Source organism: Gossypium hirsutum, chromosome D08 (assembly GCF_007990345.1).
Source record: "Gossypium hirsutum isolate 1008001.06 chromosome D08, Gossypium_hirsutum_v2.1, whole genome shotgun sequence".
NCBI lineage: Eukaryota > Viridiplantae > Streptophyta > Magnoliopsida > Malvales > Malvaceae > Gossypium > Gossypium hirsutum.
In genome coordinates this window covers 706,881-729,561 of record NC_053444.1, presented here as the reverse complement: position 1 = coordinate 729,561, position 22,681 = coordinate 706,881, and the positions used below count along the sequence as shown (strand labels likewise).

At 33.3% G+C, this 22,681-nt stretch overlaps 3 protein-coding genes across 8 annotated transcripts; all 3 read right to left on the bottom strand.

Moving 5' to 3' along the window:
• Positions 1-296: 296 nt before the first annotated feature.
• LOC107932422 (cell division protein FtsZ homolog 2-2, chloroplastic) lies at positions 297-5,834 on the bottom strand. 4 transcript variants are annotated; one of them, XM_041099335.1, is made up of 8 exons: positions 5,527-5,834; positions 4,061-4,763; positions 3,225-3,524; positions 2,918-3,008; positions 2,268-2,392; positions 2,090-2,182; positions 1,374-1,430; positions 297-607 (listed from the first exon to the last, which is right to left on the bottom strand). In XM_041099335.1, the coding sequence occupies exons 2-8, from the start codon at positions 4,679-4,681 to the stop codon at positions 506-508; spliced, it is 1,389 nt and encodes a 462-aa protein (XP_040955269.1). In that variant the 5' UTR covers positions 4,682-4,763; positions 5,527-5,834; the 3' UTR covers positions 297-505. The 4 variants fall into 4 exon arrangements, with proteins under 4 accessions (XP_040955269.1, XP_040955270.1, XP_040955268.1 ...); XM_041099336.1 differs by lacking the exon at positions 1,374-1,430; XM_041099334.1 differs by lacking the exon at positions 297-607 and having other exon boundaries at positions 614-1,430.
• Positions 5,835-6,875: 1,041 nt separating this feature from the next.
• LOC107932484 (uncharacterized) lies at positions 6,876-14,563 on the bottom strand. Of its 3 annotated transcripts, XM_016864496.2 has the most exons (17): positions 14,448-14,563; positions 13,447-13,767; positions 12,711-12,951; positions 12,124-12,395; positions 11,609-11,776; positions 11,371-11,483; positions 10,731-11,268; positions 10,543-10,637; positions 10,132-10,194; positions 9,915-10,003; positions 9,755-9,820; positions 8,986-9,588; positions 8,808-8,879; positions 8,600-8,670; positions 8,457-8,514; positions 7,745-8,012; positions 6,876-7,632 (listed from the first exon to the last, which is right to left on the bottom strand). In XM_016864496.2, exons 2-17 carry the CDS (start codon positions 13,722-13,724, stop codon positions 6,995-6,997), a joined length of 3,633 nt encoding a protein of 1,210 aa, XP_016719985.2. In that variant the 5' UTR covers positions 13,725-13,767; positions 14,448-14,563; the 3' UTR covers positions 6,876-6,994. The 3 variants fall into 3 exon arrangements, with proteins under 3 accessions (XP_016719985.2, XP_016719983.2, XP_016719984.2); XM_016864494.2 differs by having other exon boundaries at positions 10,731-11,483; XM_016864495.2 differs by lacking the exon at positions 9,755-9,820 and having other exon boundaries at positions 10,731-11,483.
• A 1,379-nt stretch (positions 14,564-15,942) lies between these two features.
• Positions 15,943-17,921, bottom strand: LOC107932433 (beta-1,6-galactosyltransferase GALT29A). Its single transcript, XM_016864416.2, has one exon. It carries the CDS (start codon positions 17,283-17,285, stop codon positions 16,116-16,118), a length of 1,170 nt encoding a protein of 389 aa, XP_016719905.2. The 5' UTR covers positions 17,286-17,921; the 3' UTR covers positions 15,943-16,115.
• Positions 17,922-22,681: the final 4,760 nt, after the last annotated feature.

The following is a 22,681-nucleotide window of genomic DNA, read 5'->3' as shown; positions in this document are numbered from 1 at the left end:
ACCTACTTGTACATAATAAAACTCAAACTTAAACATTCATGGTGTTGAAGTCTTAACCTTTGCCAAGGTTGCCGAAACTTCATTAGCTACTAAGTCTCGCTAATACAAGACATTACAAATATAAATACTTATCCAACCAACTATAATAGTGCGTATAGAATCAATCAATACAATGCATAGTAGACAAAAAACTAGACAAAATTCACATAAGGCATACTACACATGGTGGGAGAGAGACTCACACATCGCAAAACCTAGGCTTTCAAGGTTCGAGACTTCAATCTTTACCAACATTATCAAAATCTCATTATCACCCGTATTATTATATATAAGGATGAGTATAATATATTGAAAAACATAAAAACGAAAATAAACATACTAATACTATATATATATATATATTCATATTTGAACCCCACAGACATGAAAATGAACTTCAGCATATTTAGAAGCTATTTACAATATTTTCAGGAAAATAAAATCAGAGATTTAAAAAACCTGAACTTCAACGGCCTTTCTTCTTTAAGAACTTGGGAATCTCTAATGAACCATCATTGGTAAATGGAAAATGCTTATTAAAATTATTAGAAACATCACCTTCATTTTCCTGCATATATTTTCAGAGAGAATTTAGATATAAATATTAGACTCGAAAATTTAATTTTGAACAAAGTTGAGATTCAATATTTCAAGGGCTTGAACCTGACTGTTATTAGTGTTTGTGTTTATGTATTATGCGTAAGTTGTGGATTTAGTTTTTGAACTTTAAATTTTAATAATTTTCAGTTCTTAATACTTTTCCGAGTTTTAAAATTTCAGTCATAACTAAACGGTAATTTTTAAATCCATTAAGTTTTAATATTTTCAATATTTTATGCGGCAAAACACATATATTATCATTAAGTTTTAATGATATGTCAGTTTGTTATTTTCATTTATTACTCACAAAAAAGTCAGTTAATGGATTTAACAATAGCCACTTCTGTTAAAACTGAATTTTCAAGTTTTGAAAAATATTGTGACTAAGAATGATCAAATTGGATAATATAGACCGAATCTACAACTGTATGCATAGTACAAGATTAATAGTAGAATTTAACCAAACATATTTATATGCTACCTTTTAAGTTGAGATTAAAATTCTAAAATTCGAAAAATATAAGAACTAAAATTGATTAAATTAATAGTAGAGATTAACAGCATAATTTGACCCGAAAAAGAAAAAAATGAACTTGATACTTAGTCTACCCATTTAGAATTATTGGCAGGTTAAATCGGACTTTAATAAGCGTATATAAGATTAATATCACGCTTAAGTTTGACCCGAAGTGAGACCAAAATGTTGGAAAGAGGTAAAGTGAGAAAAGACTTGCCTTGCCTTTCCTATCTTCTTGACGCTTGAATCCGGTGGCAATCAGAGTTATGCTGATCTACAAGCATAAGGAAGCTTTTGTCTACTACCAACATTCATTTATATATTCATTAGTGTTTTTCTCTTTCTCTAAGGGAACTATTCTATCAGGTTGTCGGAAGTACACAAATCAATTGTTCCTAACAACTTAACCATTTGGATAAGATATCAATCACTTGTCACTCCCACGCTCTGCAACTTAATAATATCACTTCATCTTGTTCACATACCTTGCAATTTGATAACATCACATCATCTTATCAACCTAAGTAGGGACCAATGACTGACAAACCTATCAATCAGGACACGCCCACATAGTACTGCGCTCAACCCATTTATACACCTCTCCTATTCCTTAACAAAGGGATCCCCTCTCCAACCAGCTCCACCATCCTTCTTTCCTCTTCGCTCTTCCTCCCTCTCGCTCCACCATCACCTTACGGCTCTCAGCCCACCAAATGAACCGTCACATTAGCTTCCATCACATTTTCCCCTCAACAGGTATATCCATGTGCCCTTTTGGCACATCCATATCCACCTCCGTGTTCCCCTTCGGCACCGTATCCTCCACCGTCCTACCACCACCATTTTCATGTCTTATTTTCTTTAGTGTATAACTATAAGACTAAGCTAGTTACAAAATGGATGCTTTTATCATTCTAACAAATTGAAACTTACTTGGCCACATAGTGATGGATCTATCACTGCTCCAAATATTAAATTTGCTTTAGGATCTACAAGATCATATATAACCTCTGCTGCAGCATTCACCTACAAGAATAAAAAAAATGGCTAACATTTCAATCCCCCACAACAAAATGTGCACATTATACAAAACCAAAATGCTATGGCTTACCTCAAATAAAGTTAAATCGGTTCCACCAGTTATATTCCAGACAATACCAGTAGCTCTTTCGATCCCAATGTCGAGTAACGGCGACTGAATGGCATTTAATGCTGCATCTCTGGCTCTACTTTTGCCTGCAACTTAGCTTAATGTTATTAGTTATCACTGTGTTGATATATGGTAAAATTACCATGGCGGCCACTATACTAGGAGTTAGATTGCATTTTGCCCCTTTAACTTAAAAAATGAGCAAATTAGTCCTTATATGTTAGATCAAATAGCAAACTGGTCCTGTTAAAAATTTCATCCATTTCTATTGTTAAAAATTGACCATTGTACATCAGGATAAGGTACACGTGATACGCCATGTCTCACTATCTAGTCATTCTATCAGTCAAGCCAATTTTTAACAGTACAAATAAATGAAATTTTTAACAGGAATGACCAACTTGCTCTTTAATCTAACATACAGAACTAATTTACTCATTTTTTGGTCAAGGGGCAAAATGCAATCTGACTTCTCGTACAGGGGCTTCCATAATACTTTTACCATTAATATATATATTGGACATGTATCCATATCCAACACTCGAATGCAAGTCCAAGTAACATAGTCCGTGAGATATGGCAATCAATTATCTTATAGAGCTAAAACTTACCAGTTGCAGTACCTATCCCCATAAGGGAAGAGCCTGCATCTTTCATGATAGCATGCACATCGGCAAAATCAACATTAACTAAGCCTGGAATCTGCATATGAGTTTTGCAAAACGTTAGGCAGACGGTAACATAAAAATGCCGAATGGAATCGATGAAGGAATCTGATTTGATAAACCCGAATCAGAATAAGAAAAGATGAATGCAAGGAAACCTCTACTGGACATGTCTCATTTTTCATCTATTGTTTTGATATAATTTTGTGCTAGGCATAAAAAATATCCTTTTTCTTTTATTTGGAATACATACCGTAATTATATCGGAGATACCGCAAATGCCTTGCCGGAGTATATCATCAGCCAGATTAAATGCTTCAGTCATTAAGGTGGCTTGTGAAACTGCAGCCAACAACATGTCATTAGGAATAATGATAAGTGTGTCCACATTTTCACGAAGGGCTGCAATTCCCTCTTGAGCTTGGACCGCTCGCTTCCAGCCCTCGAAAGAAAATGGTGTCGTAACAATGCCAACGGTTAAGATTCCCTTTGATTTTGCTATGCCGGCAATTACCGGAGCCCCACCGGTGCCGGTTCCTCCTCCCATTCCTGCCTGCAGGTCACCGGCACCCTCAAAAATTAGAAAGCTTGAACGGCAAGGCATGTTCGTGTATGAAAATATAATACCAGTTCCCACATTATCATTTTAGATTGAATATATGGTTTTTAAAAGGTATCAAAATGTTAGAGAAATCAAGTTCATTCACAAAATTCTTCATTAGTATAGCAGAGCGTCAGATACCATATTGTTTAGCCCAAAGATCAGCTAAAAAGGGTGAAAGCACCGTGGAGTCCCCTGTATGTTAGATCAAAGAGTCTTTTCTATTAAAAATTCCATCCAATTCTACCATTAAAAATTGCCTTGACTGACGAATAACAAGACAGTTACACATGTGGACCAATTTTTAACCGTAAAAATGGATGAAATTTTTAGCAAAATGACTAGTTTGCTATTTGACCTAACATATAGGGACTAGTTTGCCCATTTTTTAGTAGAGGCAGCAAAATGCGATCCGACTCTTAGTATAATGGCCTTCATGATACTTTTATCGCTAAAAAAGTAATTGAACATAACAAAATACAACTTACCGTCACAAATACCATGTCCGCACCATGAACAGCTTCCTCGATAACTTCTCTACTTTCATTCGCGGCATTCATGCCAATTTTCGGTTTACCACCAGCACCAAGACCCCTAGTTAACTCCTGACCAATTTGCAAACACTTATTAGGCAACATAGGAGACATCTTCAAGGCTTGAGCATCAGTGTTAACTATCAAAAACTCCACCCCTTTCAACGAATGCTCGACCATCCTATTAACCGCGTTCGACCCACCACCACCAACACCAACAACTTTGATCTTAGCTTCACCATAGTTAGAACTTGGATTACAAGTTTCTCTCAAACTCTCGTTGATGGTTATAGAATAAAACATTGCATCATTCTCTTCACCACTAAGCTTCAATTTCTTAGGGTGTAAATCAAGGAAAGATTCTTTACTATGATTTGGACCAACATTGTGAGAATTAACACAACATTTGAAGTTCAATAAACTTAGCAAATTTGTTTGCTTTTTGTAAGCAACACCATTGAAATATCTCAAGGAACTAGCTTTATTAATCAACCTTTCCTTTAAACTATAATCTCTCCAAAAGGATAGCAATCCAATAGATGATTGAGAGCCAAATGTTACAACACAAGTAGCCATAAAACCCAAATTCCAAGAGATATATACTTAAAACCAATATGCTCAAATGCCAAACATTAGGTTACCAATCATTGTTCCAAACCTGGTTAAAATACAGTTCCACATTGTTAAAAGAAAATATACAAGATAAAGAAGGCAAAGTAAACATAACTTTTTTCCCAGTAAAAGTATCACGGAAGTCGTATTAGGAGTTGAATTGTATTTTGTCCCCTCCACTCAAAAAATTGGGTAAATTAAGTCTTGTAAAAATTCTATTTATTGCAAAAATTCCACATGTACCTCATTCCGAGGTGGCATTTTGCTCTATCAATCACATATCACTTAACAGTAGAAATGGATTGAGTTTTTAACAGAATGATAAGTTTGCTCTTTGATCTAATGTATAATGACTAATTTTAACCATTTGTTTTTTAATACAAATGACAAAATGCAATCTGACTACTGGTACAAGGACTTGCATATTACCATAACCTAAATTCTCCTATTCTCAACACAATGCTAAACATCATCAGCAATGAATTAAAAATCCAACAATATGCTCCTTCAAACTATAGTCTCTCCAAAAGGATAGCACTCCAGTAGATGACTGAGAACCAAATGTTACAACACAAGTAGCCATATTAGTAGCATAAAAACCCAAATGCTATCATTGATCCAAAATCCAAACCTGGTTCTCTAATACCCAAATGATTAAAATACAAAGAAGGCAAAAGTAAACATAAATTCTACTATTCTCAACACAATGCTAAAAATAATCTCCAAAGGAATTAAAGACCCACAAATATTATCAAAAACCCAGAATAATGATGACCCAAAAATGAGACAATAATCCGTAGGAACCTCACCTGAAAAAGTAAGGGTTCAACAATGGAAGATGATGGGTGTTCATTACTTTTAAAGTTCCATGAAAATCATTAAATAGAAAATAAAGAACCGGGATCTTTTTCACTTTGGGATTTAGACTTTTTTGCTTTGAATTGGGGTTTTTGATTAAAAACCGTATCTTTTGGTTGGTTTGTTTTAGTAAAGAGTTTTCTCACTATACAGTCTCCATTGAAGCCTCAACGTACAAGCTTTGTGAGGTCCGTACAAATGGCGAAATGGATAGTACTAAAGGCTTATTAGTCATTGTTTTTTACTTAACTAGCTTGACTGAAATCTCGTGATATTGACAGTTTGAGAGAGGAGTAAAACTACCATGGAGGTCCCTGTCAAATTGCATTTTACCTTTTTCATTCAAAAAAAATTAAAAATTAGTCTTTGTTCATTATATTAAAAAATAAATTAATTTTTTTTATTAAAAATTCTATTCATTTTTATTGTATAATAACTAAATAGTTACACGAAAAGTGACCACATATATAACCTATAATAAAGATTTTTAACAAAAGTACGAAATTTGGTGTGATAAAAATATTGGATCTCCTAAACTTTAAGCTTAGATTAACACAATTTGAATAATGTTATTAATATTTAGGCATAGAAACATTTATTTATTTTGTCATTTTGGGCTTTAATTTTTAAATTTTAGTTAAATTGTTTAATTTTTTTTATAGAAAAATTGACTGAATTATTAAAATTCTAATAGCATTGATGTCACGTCATAGCAATTTACGTATACTTCACAACATAGATAAATTTTTTAAACACTTCTATGAACTTCTTTTGAATTTGTTTACTTTTTTTTTAATTTTACAAAATATACGTGAATTACCACGCTAGTAGTCTCATAAATGTTAATGACCCAAAAAAAAACAAAATAAATAAATATTAAAAACCACTCAACTGGTAATGAAAATAATGAACCTTGTGAATTTTGATTCGAAATAATAAAAAAAACCCAAACCGTCAAAAAAGAGAAAAACTTTTTATTAATGCAAGTGATGCAAATAAAGAAAATCATACAACAATAATTTAAAAAACCTAATAATTTAAATAAAAACTTTCAAATAATTTAATGATCATTTTATAACTTTTTAAAGTTAAATGATCAAACTGTAAATTTACTAATAATTTAATAATCTTAGATGTTATTTATCCATTTCAAATCGTAAACTAAATTAACCAAAGAAATGAATACAATGACCAATTGCGAGAAGGATTAAATTGCTTCATTTTTAAAAGACACTAATTTGCCAAATATCGAAATCGAGAACAACCAGAGAGCCGGTAAATGAAAAAAAAAATGACAAGGTAAGTAAATTTAATTGGATTAAAGCAGCAAAATTCTTCAATTACATACATATGACATCTATTATATATAAAATGAATCATAATTAGTCCTTACTTGATCAGATTGCATCAAATGGGCCATCAAAATGCAAATTTCAACTCTGAGAGGTCATCCATTGGTATTTCTAAACCTATTGAATCATGGTCTTGCAAGCCATCTTCATCAAAGTTTAGCCATGAACTCAAATCTTGGGGACCACCAATGTCATTTGAAACACCCAATTCTTCCATAGGATCTAAATCATTTAGTTGCAAGTTTGCGAAATCATCTGGTTCGTCCGATTCTTTCGGACGAACATTACTCGGGGTTGGAGATAATGACCTAGCTTCTCTTTCAGTCATCTTGTTAGAATTAGCCAAAGGTGGTAGCAAAGGATCCGAGAGCCTGCCGTTGAATCCATGCCCTGACTTCTGTTTGGGCTTTGCTTTTGTTCTCCGGTCACCCTTGGCACCGTCTAATGATGTCCGACCAGCCCCGGATACCGAACTTGTATTTCTTGAATCTCTTTCGCTTCTATTTCCCCTTAGTCCTCCGGCGGTGCCATCAAGAGCCGGTGTTACCCTAGAAGAAGCACTCCCAACTACATCATCAATCAATACTTCCCTCTTCCTACCTTTGTTCAACGTAGATCCGTACTTGGAAACAGCATGCTCTGTCGAGTGAACAGCCAGAAGGGCATCTGGAGAATCGTACCTCTCAAAAGTACCACAAACAGCACCTGAGGCAGAAAGTGAAATGAACAAGAATAAGCTTTCATAAATGCCAGTATCCAACACACTCGAGTTCAAGTAACATAGTATTATAGGCATGTAATGCCAACACAAATGTACCTGAACCCCTGGCTTCGGCTTGATGGTTCGATGTTTCGTTGCAAGTATTACTAGCAGTTCCAGAGCCAATACCTTCAACAGATTTTGCTTCATTGCTGCATGGATGTACAGAAAACATGATATCTTGTAATGCAGGTTCGCTAAAGCAACTGTTGCCCGTCTGTTCGAATTTCCGACATCTATCAAGCGTTCGCTTAATAAAAGATAATGCAACTTGTTTCGAAACCTTGCGAACTGCACTTTTTGATGAATTACTCCCACGACAAGCCTGCATAATTCATTCAATATCATGGCATGAGATGTAATAGTCGCTCATTAAAAGGGATATGCTCTGTAAATTCAACAAGAAATGCCAACACCAGATTACTAATGCATTGGCATTTTCCCGTAAAAACCGCTGCATTATTCATGTCATAGGGCTAAATTAGCAAGCTAAATATACAGAAAGGTAAAGTAGATATTTGATAATTTTAGCTGAAAAGCACATAGCTTTGCATGTTGTGTCCTTGCTGCGTATACCTCCACACCCCCCCCCCCCAAAAAAAAGAATGAACAGAATGATTCTCACATGCAACCATGTGAAGAGAAACATGAAAATCTAATAATCGAGATAAAAAGTGATAATATACTGGCCAATAAAAGGCAAAGAATTAAACCTAATCCGCTTTAGATATTAATTAGAAGCGACTTGCATCAGGTATCTGAGAATTACCAAACGTTTCTTGTTAGCCATTTGTACTAGTTGGTCCATTGCAGCATACTCGATGTTCCTGCAGATTAAACCACATTATTCTAGTTGAAGCACTTTTCTGTAAGCCTAACAAAATAGCTATAAGACAATTATCTATATTGTACCTTCTGTCTACTTCTCTCCCATTCTGAATGGCTTTATCAATCTTCCCCAACTTTTTCTTCTTTTTCTGAATCTAAAAATTAATAAAACAAAGTGTTCAAATATACAGAAACATGCAACGTAAAAAAGGCAGCTAAAAATGTTTTATATGTTACTTAACATCAGAATAATGAAATTTCATTTTAGCAAAAAAGGAAATAGACTATGAACCTGTTGATAAAGATTTTCATTAAGTTCAACAACATTTTGATTTATTGCTTCCTCTCCCTCTGTCAACTCAGGCTGCAAAAAGGCGAAGGCAGAAAATTCGAAAATGAAGATTAATCATATATGATTGAGCACGAAAATATTTGACATCAAATAGACAGAAGTATCAAGGAAAACTCACCAAAGTCTCTGGATAAATACCAATACTATGTAGCTCCAGCACAAGCTTGTCCTCCATAGACATAAATTGATATTGGCCATCCAAAGAAGAAACGGCAGAAACATTTATTTCCTTGGGTAGGACCTGACCCAGGTCAGTTGAACATATTTCACTCACCGGCCCCATATCCGAATGTAAACATTCATCCTCTCCTAACCACCTTTCACTACTATGTAACGAATTAGACATGCTGGAGTTCCTAAATGTGTTAGATGCAACACTCGCATCATAAGAGAGCCTGTCTAACAGAGAGTTCTTCTGACACTGAAAATCTGCATTTGACTCAACTTCAGATTCCATCCTGTCCCGATCTTTAGATTCAACGTCCATCTGGTTGCATGAACCACAATGGGAATCATCACTCGCGTAGTGAAGGGACATATTCTTAGCTTCAATGTGGTTGTAAATTTCTTCACTTTCATCTTCTTCTATCAAAGCAGAAAGAACCCTTTGGCATAAAGGAGTAACCTTGTCAAACTGCTTTAGATCAAATCCTCCAGTTGAAGTGTGAGTTTTAGCCGTTTCTTCAACAGAAGTAGGCGCATCTTTTGGCACCACACCACCCTGTGGAAATGAAAGGACTCGTATCAATATTTGCCAACGAAGTTAAAACTTATATACAGCCATCCCTTCATCTGTTCTTAAATCTTTTATAAACTCATTTAAACTTGGCAGTTTACATCAAAAGAGATTTGGTTTAGGGAGAAATACATAAGATGATGGAGTTTACCAAAACAGTATATCCATCTCCAAACATCTGAGACAAACTCTCATCAAGCCCTTCTGCCAAATTTAGCTGATTCAACGTCAAAATAATAGATCAGGAAACTTTGATTAACTAAACCCAAAGTGTCAATGAGTAAAAAAATCTGTTAGTAGCCATATGTTACCTGTTGTCTAAGGAATGATGTATCCTCTGAGCTGACGGAATTAAACATTGATCCCATTTTCTTCCAAAAAGGACCAGTACAAGCAAGACCTGTCAAACCAAGTAAAAGGTAGGATTACCACAACAAAAGCTCAATTCTTAAAAGGCATTTGTTTCTCTTCTCTGTTTTTTTTCTCTTTTGGGTGGGGACGGGGCTATTACTGGAGAGAGATACGTACTGTTAGCATTACGAGCAGAAGTGGCAGCGGCAAATAATTCATCCCGATCATCATCAGATTCACCTGAACATGTCATCCCATACACATTGTCATTAGAAATATAGAACAGGAGCTTTCAAGGATCTTGCACCCACATCTTTATTTCACAAAATTTAGAGGCATATGAACACAGATTATCGTGATTCAAAAACTCATTCCAAATTAGAAAATTAAATAAACAAAAAAGTCTCCATTAAAAGAAAATACTAAATTCATGCAAGTACACAAATACAACTTGTTGATAGCTAAACTAAGAGCAAATATTTGTAGAAATGATAATGTCCGATCACGGAGATGTGGATAAGAATCTTATCATTCACACAGCTTTAAGATTGGGAAATGTCTAGTAAATCTCATGGACCTAGCAAATACCTGTGAAATCTGAAGAGACATTATTTTGTACCAACCCAACACGAGCTGTGGCCTTCCGATCTTTCAGCTTCTTGGAAGGCGGACGACCTGTCTTACTGAACCAACAGAAACATGATTTATTCATCAGCTTTCCTCAAGACAAATCAACAACCTAATACCAAAAGGGTAGTGGAAAAATATTTAAGAACCTTCTATTTTTATCAGAAGCAGATCTTGCACTTTGTATTGGCTTGGTTGTAATATTCTCCAACTTCTCCCTCATAGGAGGAACACCTGGTTTAGTCAAGGATGGTGTACTGCTTCCAGTCCTTCCTTGTCTTCGGACTCCATCTCCAATTTCAATAGTAGACATTTTGTTCTTCCTCGTGGGCAGTAAGAAAGACCCAGCTTTTTGAGATGCAGGCAGAGTAACCTCACTACAATCAATTCCTTTCTCCTTTGATTTGTTATCTCCAGCCCCTGATTCTTCACTCTCAGAAAACCCAAATGGAGAAGAAACATTCTCAGGTTCCCTCTTAATTCTGGGTGTAACATTATCTACATTGCTGCCTAGCACTGACCCTCCAGTTCCGATAGATGCCCTAGCACCAAAATCAGGTGTTGCGAAGCCTTGATTTGAAATCTGAGCTTCAGCATTAGAAGTGGGAGTCAGTAAATTTGCTCTCCTTGTACGTGAGTTTTTATGTGGTCTCTGACCACCCCATTGAGACATAGCATGTGAAGAACCTGTAGACATCAAACGTTTTTGATTGCTACCAACACCTAATGGTTGGGTCTTATTTAGATTTGGCTGTTCCCAGCCCTGCAAAGCTCCAGATAAGAGGTGACCTTTAGAAGATGAGTCCAACACCATAATGGAACCAGTACGTGGTGCCCTAGAACCCTTTCCTTTTAGCATTGTACTTGGGCCACTTGCTTGATTGTCATCCTGGAGAGTTGCCCTGATGTATAGAGCAATTAAAAGAATCAATAATCGAGAAGAAACCATTAAAAAGAATATCATACATGAAAGAAACCTTGCATATACACTACAGACTGCTAGAACTTAACCGGAGAAGGCACATACTTGGTATTTGCTTTTACTACAACCCTCTGCTCCAGCATAGCCGCACGATCTCGAGGAATAGAGGTACTCTCCAGTTCATTCCTGAGCACTGTACTGGCATCTGAACCAGCTACTTCAAAAGAACCATCTGACTTCCTAATTCCACCAACTCCTGGGGAAGATTTTGATCTGTATGCATATGAGACCAAATAACATAACAGTAAGAAAAAGCTTTTTGAGAACAGTGTTTGAAAAATGGCTGTAAAATGACAAAATCACATAATTTACAAACAAATGGACTAAACATGAAGAATAATCAATTGCAGCAACAAGGACTTGAGATAAAGGAGAAGAAATCTTACAACATTTGCGTTAGAAAACAAAATTATCTTATCCAGCATTCAAAAATGCCACACCAGAAAACAAGCAGTTATACAGTTCAAATTGAAAACTAATATACCCACTTTCCAGAAATATGAGATGGAATTCTTTTTTAAACCTACAACTAGGAAGCAAGTTCAGTCCTAGACAATCACCTAAAACCCTGTATATCACATGATCTCAACTTTGATTCAGAGCTCAGCTTTGGTTGAATAACTCGTTTTATATCTCGATCACCACCAGCGACTCTATTTCCTACTGCTGCAACAGATCGTTTCCTTTTCATCTTTGTCTCCCAACCTTCACCTGGCAATCTACGGATCTTTTCTTCAATTCGAGCAGAACCACCATTAATGGCTGGAGGCACATCACCATCCTTTTCTATTGTCCCCTGCTGCCTTGGATTCACAGCAGTTCTATTATCAGCCTGTGTCATGAAGGAAGAAAAAACAAGAGAAAGGAATAAAACTAATGAAGCATGAGCTAAAAAATTAAGAGAAAAAGTAAGGGTCTAGTAAAGCTATGTTTTAAGTTTCAGGCACACTTTGTCTTCTTTCTTTTATTTGTGCATAAAATAGCACATGCAATTATTGTTAAATAAAATGAGTGAAGCCCTGATGCATCACTAAGCAATGATCAACCGATTTTTCTATGGAAATCACAAGGTAATTCACCAAAATTATTTTCCATAATGCATGCCAAGACTAAATAGGTATTCCAGCAATATAAGTATAACACAAACCCGTAAATCAGCTACTGATGTGCGAACACGTTTGTTCAGCCCCATACTCTTCGGCCTATCCTCCAATCTTTGAGTCAATAAGTCATGACCATTTCTATGAATCTGGCTTCCCATCTTCGTGATACTTACTCCACTTGTTCTCTCACTTGAAATATCACTTCGTTGTCGCTTCTTTGAGCTTAAAGCTTCTCTATACCTTTCAAGTTTAGAAATTGACTCTCGCAACTTTTTTACTCTATCCCTGTTAGAAAGACAAAGTAGATTCAATAACTAAAAACTGATCACATGACTTATGAGTAACATCATCATGATCCAGATAAAATATGCATGGAGTAGAGTACATGAGCAGTAAGAAAACTGCAAGAAGAACCATTTGACTTGCAGGAAAGCTCTATACTTCCTATCCGAGACAGTCATCTACATACTCAGGTTCCAAGGACATGCCCGAGGACTGGATGCCTAGATTGCATGCAAAGATAATATCTTAAATGTATCACAATACATGAGCATTGCACGCATTGTAACTAATCTTATACCAGGCAGATTGTTATTTGCCCATTATGTTCCCAGGGGCAGTTCCTACCATTACCAAATTAACATTAAAGGCCCCCCTGTCACCACAATTACAATGAGAAGTCACTATACTAACTCATACAGGATACCATATTCCATAAAATATAGAACATTCCAAATTTTAGCCTTTCTTAATGGTTGCAATAATGAAGAAAGACTGTACCTGGCCTTTCTGGAGGTATCTTGAACACTTTCCTTAAAGTTCTTAAGCTCCTCTGTTGCCACTGGAGGGGAAGGCTTAGGGTGTGAAACTCCAAAAGAATGATCCTCTGATGTACTGTTTCGAAGAGGAACGCCCAACACCCGGCTTAACTCTCCAGACCGTGTATATTTCTGACTGCCTAATGAAATCGGTTCCAAAGGCAAACACTGAGGTAATGGTGGCATATCTGATGACAACCCCGCATTCCCTCGGCTTAAATTATTCCCAGAATTCAACATTCTTTTTTCTCTCTGCCAAGCTACTGACTTAGAACTGCCAAATCTGCAGACATGAACACGAGACAATTACCCACAAAAGTCCAGTAACTCATTTCTCCTCCGCTAATTATCTATTCTTGAATCAATGATAATTTTGCCTTCCAGTTTTTACCAGTTTCTTTTGCTTTTTAGCAGCTTTTCATGTGATAAAAAAACAACAATCAAACAGAATCTTAGCAAATTGTATAAACTACCCCTTTAAACATATAACTGAACAACTGCCTATATTAAAATATACTTAAAGACTTGAAATTTCTCTCCTATAATGCTAAACCTTAACTATATCTTCTTCTCTTGCTACTTCTACTTGTTAAAAGTACTAAAGCAGTAAACTTCGTTGACTTTTAAGTCACAAATAAAAATCCCCAAAAAAGTTCAATTAAATCCCAAAATTAAATTTACAATCATAAGAAAGAATTAAAAAAAAAACCTGTAAGCTCAATTTCACCAAAAAAAGGAGCGAAAACTCTAAAACAAAGCACAAAAACTTCTCTTCCTATCCAAGAATGAAAAATAATTTAAAAAATATAAAAGGAAAAAAGGAAATTTTTGAAAATTTGAGAACTAGGCATATGAATGAAAACCCTATCTTTAGAGATAGAGAAATATAAGAAAGAAAAGCCGAAATTGAAGTGAAATTAAGGTAAAATAAGATGAAATTAAAGAGATTAGGGATTCAATTACCTGAGAATCAACCAAGTCAAGCACAGATCAAAATCAGAATTATTTTTCTAGGGAAAAAAAAGGGGAAAGCGAAAGCGATTATTGTAAACGTGTGTATATATAATTATAAAAAAAAATCTTTTGGCGCAGAAATGATACGCCGTCGTTTTGATTTCGTTTTAGTTCATTTTTAGTTTTTTTGTATTTTTTTCATTATTTTAATGTTGCTTTTTCGGCGTAGGCTTCTTGATGTCATCCATATGTAAACATTACTTTAATTGGAGTAACTTGCATTTTGACCCTTATGAAATTTAAATGATTTCAATTGAACCCTTATCATTTTTCCCTTTCTAACACGTGGCGGCTTATTGACTCTACGAAGATTAGTACTCTGTCCGCTGCTAATTACAAGTGTAATTAAGTCGAGTCAAACTTGGATAATAGTCAACTTGAGTTTGACTTGAAATTCAAGATTCAATACTTAATTCGAACTCGATCGAATATCAATTTTTAAGTTAATTAAACCTCAACTCGAGATTTAATTAAGCTACTCAATACTCAAACTCGAGTTTAAGTTTGATTAAGCTTATTCGAACTTAATCTCTCTCTATATAATAAGAGTACAAATATAATTTCATAATATAAAAATATATTAAAAAAACTCGATAAAACTTGCTTGCAATTCGAATAAAGTATTATGATACTTATATACTCGAGTCGACTAGAGTTGAATGAAAAACACGTCTGTGTTTACCTTTGCCATTTAGGGTAAATTACATTTTGACCTTTACAATTTTCAATATTTTCAATTGACACCATGTTTTTCCATAGTAGCAAGAATAATACATGTAGTAAAACCTTCCCTAAATCTAGGTTTAAACAAAGTATACTTAAGGGTTAAAGCTCGGATTAGACCGACCCGAATTATAATTTTGATAATAAAATATTGTTTGTTTAAATATAATTATAAAAATAAGAATAATTATGAAAGTTATACACGAACTTTGATCCAATATACAATATCATGTATGAACTTTGATTTTGTATAATTTTATACATGTAATTTTAATTTGATTCAATTTTCACAGATCATGAATAACATTATCGAATTAATACCATTTTACGTTAATATGTTATATACACAAACAATTATATTATTCCAGTAAAAAATAAATATATGCATTCATTTATTTAAATGTGTGCAATTAAATTAAAATCAAATTTTTATTTATACATATGAATCACAATTCAAATTTTATGTACATAATTGCGCCAAATCAAAATTCATGTATCAAATTGAAATAATGTATCAAAATTCATATACAGATTTGATAATTTACCCCTAATTTTATTTTTAAGATTTTATTGTTTTAAAGGTTGTGAAAGTCAACCCAAGTTTAGAGTTTCACAAAATTTTGAGCTAATATTAATAATCTTGCACATGATCCAATTTTCATCCATGTTTTTGAAGGATAACTTGACAAACAAGCAAAGTATAACTTTAACCATAAACAAAGAAAAAAAGCAAACGGATAACTTGATCGGTAAACTATGTTTGCTAGTACAGGGCCAGAACATGAAACAGAGATCTTTGACAATCGTGTTAGTCTTCGTGTTTTACATGTTCCTTTTCGAGTATCTAATCGGAAACTACCGATAGGACATGATTACGACAAAACAAGCCAAAAATCATCGATAGATTACAACAGGAGGGAATCTGAACTTATCTGAAACGAACGGTATCGCACGTGGGTTCTTTACCAGATCATGATAGAACTCGTATTCGGCCTCGTAATCATGTAACCGGAGCTCGGCCTTTTGGTTAGTATGATAATGATGCGCAGTAGAAGCCGATTTCCCAAACCCAAACATACCAACTTTATCACAAATCCCTAAAGCAAGCATGACAGCTTGAAATCCAGACGAATAATGAAACAACGAACCGTCATGAACCGGTCCCCATTCATCCAACGTCTTCCCCATCTCTTCAACAAATCGTTTCACTGAATAATACTTCACGATCCTTGCACACAACACATCAAACCTCGGGTCAGTAACCAACATCGGCGCCTCATGGGACGAATTACACATCACGTAGTCCGCGAAATGAACCGGTTGGCAAATGTACATCACAATAGGAACATTAGGTCCATAAGGGTCACAAAAACAACTTTCACCACCCTTAGCACAAAGATGCAATACATTGCTATTAACAAATGATATATTTGTTTTAGTCCCTACTTGTTTTTCAAACCCTTTAATTCTAGCATTATTCAATCTAATCACAATCTCATAATCATCAATCAGATTCCCATACTTTTTATTCAATAAAATCCCACTATTTCCCACAATAGCACAAGATTTATACTTATTTGTACCAATGAAACCATTATAACCATCAATAGGTACCTTCACTAATTGAACTAATTCCATCATTATATTAGGTTGAAACACTTTTTTTCTAGCCCAATCTTGTAAATTCCTTCTAAAATCTAACCAATAATGATGAAATTTTGGGGATTTGAACATTACCAACAATTTATTATCCCTTTTGGATTTGGCTTTGGCATTGGCATCATAGTGATTGAACCTTCTCCATGTTGTATAACCTGTAGTTCTTCTTTCATTGTCATAGTTCCTTTCTAATAATTGGTCTATTTCAAGCTTGGATTTTTCTTCACCTATATCAATGGCTGCAAAGTTGAGCAAAGTAGAGTTGAAAGTTTGGATTGGTGAGGGTTGTTGGGTTGCTGCCACCGTGAAGACACGGCGGCCGTAGATGAAAATCCGGAAGGTTAAGGTTGTTGCTAATACAACAAGCATTAGAATGCTTAGCAATGGTCTAATTGATCCTTTCATGGGGACCAAAAACAAAATTTTGGTGAAAATAGAAAAATGGGGTTTGCTATATATAGCTAAAAAAGATTTAAAACAAAAAAGTTTGGGTCTTTAACACATATATACATAACAGTATTTTTTGGGGGGGGGGGGAGGGGCTTCTGAAACAAAAAAAAAGGATGAAAATCAAATTTTCTTTTGCATGAAAAGCAAACCCAGAAAGGAAAAGAGAACAAAGATCAAATCTTGTACTGGGAAATTAACACACACACACATATATGTATGTATATATCTTTTAAAAGAAGTTTGGGTCTTTAACACAGATATATATATAAGAGAAGCGGTAGATTTTGGGGGGCTTTTGGAACAAAAAAAAAAAGGATGAAAATCAATTTTTTTTGTTCATAAAAATCAAACCCAGAAAGGAAAAGAGAACAAAGATCAAATCTTGGAATGGAAAACATTACCAGGAACTGAAATATGAATTGCATGGAAATGGGTTTTGTTTGGTAAGTAAGAAAACCATGGTTTTTTTCTTTAACAATTGCTAATGAGACTAAAAATTTAGCTAATATTTAGAACTAAAAAGTGGGAACTACAGAAAAAATGAAGAAATGGAAGACTTGACTGAGAGTCAATGTCCAATTTTATTGTTTTTTCTCTTAAAAATTCGACCTTTTTGGCGTGATTAATACGTATGGTGTTTATCATAGTATTTCACGTCGGCCGGACTTTATTAGAAAAATGGAAAATATTTTGTTATTTTATTTTTGTTGTATTATGAGAATTATTTTTTTATTTGATTGTGAAAATTATATAAAATGAAATATATTCCAAATTTTTGTGAGTGAGGTTATAACTAGATTGAATCTGCTGGTTGAACTAAGGGATAATATAATTTTTGATCCTTAAACTTGTTAATTAGACTTATTTTAATATTTGTATTTTTTTAATTCACTTTTATTCTTGAACTTGAAAAATATAAAAGATTAATGATGGGGCATTTTGATATTGTGGCACATCATCACTTGTAAATTAAAAATTTTAAATAAATTTTAATGTTGTACAATGTTAGAGTGGCACATACAATGTTTTAATATTTAGATCAGTGGCTGAACTGATCAGACCATTGATTTTATAGGGTCAATTGATAAACTAATAATAATTAATTAATTAACTAAAAATAGATTATTAATCTGGTTCAACCTATTAAACTAGGGTTCTTATCCTAATTTTCAATTTTTATCGATTTCTAGCTGTTTTTGATTCAATCTGTTCAGCCCCTTTGTTTGGATTAGTATATCGATCGATTCTTAGTCCAATCACTCCGACCGACGAATCTAGTCATGTATCAAGAACAATAGCCACATCATCAAATATTAACAGACTTCAAGTTTATGACCAAAATAAATTTAGTTGACAATTTTAAAAACCAAAGTGAACAAAAAAAATACAAGTACCAATATGCGTAATTGCCAAGTTCACGGGGCCAATTTTTATATTATAATTTTCTTTTTGCTATATCATGAGATTTTTTTTATTTGATTGTGAAATTTATATAATGAAATGTTTCTCTTCTTTTTTCTTTTTTTTCTAATACTCATAAATATATCAAATTTGTTGTTCGAATTAGAATCGATGGTTTAATTAATTTGATTGGTGGCATAAAATCAAATATATAACAAAATTGTTATGAATTGACAAAAAGTCAAAAATCGAGATAAGAAAATTATGGTTCAACAGATTGAACCGATTTGTATTTTTTTTAAATATTTATTATTTAATTTAATTATCGTTGAACTACAATTCCACCCATTGAACCAAAAACTAATGGTTTGACTAATTTGACCACCTATTTGGTTTTTTACAATATTTACTTTTAGGATTGATGTATCATTTGGTACCCAAGTTTAGTTTCAATGTTCAATTTGGTACTTAAGTTTTTTTGTCCCAATTTAGTATCTAAGTTAGGCTTCGATGTTTAATTTGGTACCCAAACCAAAAGACATCATGTAACACCCCTTACCCAATACCGTTGCCGGAGTCGAGCATGAGGCGTTACTTGACTTAACTTAAAAGTTCGGGGCATAAAAATTTACTTTCAAATTTAATTTCATCATTCATAATAAAGTTGTCCACCTGTACAGCAGTCACTAAAATAATTATAATTCAAGCTACGAAACTCGAAATTTATATCCGTAAATTTTCCCTAAAACTAGACTCATATATCTATTCACCATAAATTTTTCAGAATTTTTGCTTTAGCCAATTAGTACAGTTTATTAGTTGAAGTCTCCCCTGTTTCACTAATCAACTATCCTGACCACTCATCACTAAAATTTAATTATCTCTTATTAAAGGCTTCATATGGTGATTAAACTTATTTCTACTGAAAATAGACTCATTAAGGAATCTATACATATAAATTATAACTCATAATTCCTTCTGTACAATTTTTAATGAATTTCTAAAGTCAGAACAGGGGACTTCAAAAACATTCTTGCCCTGTTTCACTAAAATTCAAATATCTAAAAGTATATAATTCTTTTGCTTACTCAACTTCTTTTATATGAAAGTAGACTCTTTCAGATTTAATTTCATATCTCACTCAACTTCTAATTCTATTTCCACTATTTTTGGTGATTTTTAAAAGTTACATTAATGCTGCTGTCCAAGAACTGCTCCATTGCAATTTTTTAAAAAAAATTCAATATAACCCCTTTATAATTGTCTAACCTTCCCTGCAAATTTCAAATCACAACCAATTCCAGTATTTCATCTACTTCATTTAAATACTAATTAAGTTCAACCAATCAACCATTTCAAACTAAAACATGTATATATTTCGATATCTAACGCAACCATAACATTCAAATTTACTTTTACTTCAATTCCCTATACATGCCATATAAATCCAAAAAGTTGCTTAACATAAACTACCGGAGTATATCTGGATAGTGTGATTCTTGATGTAGATCCGATCCTCCGAATGTATAAATACGTTAATCTACAAAAACAATAAACACACACATGTAAGCTTATAGAAAAGCTTAGTAAGTTCATAGGCATAAAACATAAATCTTACCAAACACTTGTACACTTATACAATATACACCATTACTAAATTTACCTGTCAACCACAATCTTTGGTGAGTTCCTTGGTATAAACTCACTACTACTTATTCTTTTACCATAATTCCTTTGGGCCCATTTGTCACTTACCATCCTTGATCAAAATTAAGGAACGGTTACGGAAAATTGAGTACTTCACTTTCACTTTGACATATGACCTCTTATCACTTGTCCTTGATCAGATAAATGTAGCTAGGCTACCACTTATCACTTTGCTACTTGATCAGATAAGTGTAGCTGAAGCTACCACTTATCACTTTATCACTTGATCAGATAAGTGTAACCACTTATCACTTTATTTCTTGATCAGATAAGTGTAACCATAACCACTTATCACTTTGTTTCTTGATTAGATAAGTGTAGCCACTTATCACTTTGTTTCTTGATCAGAAGTACTCAAATCCGGTGTTCCACTTAATTTGATCATTTATTCGATTTTCACATTTTTATTTTATTCTCATTTCAACAATAAATACATTTCATCATACATTGTATAATTCATGAAATTAACATTTAATCATTAAATTTCAGCCATATGAACTTACCTGGATCGATTTGCAGAATTTGTAAAAGTTCAGGGACTAATCGGCTACTTTTTCTTTTCCTCAACTTGTTTCGGGTTCTCGATCTAAAATGCAAATTTATTCATTCATCAGCATTTAATTCAATTCTAATTCATTTCACAATTTATGCCCTTTAATTTTCGAAATTACACTTTTACCCCAAACTTTACAATTTTTACAATTTGATCCCTACTCAATTAACCCCTCAATTGATATAATTTTCTCAATTAACACCTTTCCAACTATTTTAGACTACTACATAGCCTTTCATACGCAAAACCGCAACACCAAACCTTAATTCCCAACTTTTTCACAATTAGGTTCCTAAAATTAATTTCTATCAAATTACTTAATAAAATCATCATATAACAAAATTAAAGCTTCAATTCCATGTTTATTCATCATAAAAATCCAACACTCATCAATGGTAACTTTCAAAATCAGCCATGGAATCAAAAACTAATGAAATAATTAGTTGGACCTAATTGTAAAAGTATCAAAATCACAAAAATTAGAAGAAATAATCAAGAATTAAACTTACGTGATTCAAAAATATGAAAAACCAGCTTATTCCAGACCTCCTATGGCGTTTTTGCTGATAAATTGTGAAGAGATCTCTAGATTTTTTCACTTTTGTCTTTGTTTTAAATGTTTAATTTGTTAAGTTTCCAATTTTGCCCCTGTTTCTCCTTACATTCTGCTGATTTTTTTTTACCCAACCGTCCAGCCCATATAATTTGGGCCTAATTGCCTTTTAAATCCCTCCACTTTAGTCACTTAAGCTATTTAATCACAATTTAACAAATTTTACACTATTCCCAATTTAGTCCTTTTTAGTTAATTAACTATCCAAACGTTAAAATTTTCTAACGAAACTTTAATACCAACTCAATGACACTCTATAAATATTTATAAAAATATTTATGGCTCGGTTGAAAATCTTCGAGGTCTCGATACCTCGTTTTTTTATTTTAATTATTTTAATATTTATTCCTAGTACACTATTCACTATTTCAAAAATTTTCCTAACTTCACATTTAACTTATACTTACTAAATTTATAATATTTTCTACTCGTTTGTCAGATTTAGTGATCTCGAATCACCATTCCGACACCACTAAAAATTCAGGCTATTACACATCATGTGGTCCAATAAATATTTGACACACGTGCTCCCGTAAAAGAAAAAAAACATAGGTACTTGCTTGGGATAAAAGAAAAACTAAAGTATCAACATTAACACTAAAGCTAAACTCAATTACTTGTTTAGGATAAATAAAATATCAAGTATCAATTTGAGAAAACTCATATGCCAAACTGAACATAGATTTTCAACTAAACTCGTTTTTCAACTAAAATTAGGATGTACTGATTTTGATCTACTTCAGTGTAACATTTTAATTTTAATAATATTTTTAAAAAGTATTTAATATATAATATAGAAAATATTTACAAATACCAAACGAATAATATTAAATAAAGTTAAAATATGAAATATTTATAAATTATATAAAATATTCATCAATAAACTCCGGGAATTAAAATCTATCACTTAATAAATTCAAAAAAAAAAACATCATACATTATAATATTATTCACAACAAAATCATATATAAAATGGAAGTTTCATAAAAAAAATATTACGAATTAAAATTGAAGGGTAAGTGAGTTGTTTACTTTTACTATATTATTAGTTTTTACATTTTAAATTAAAAAAATGTG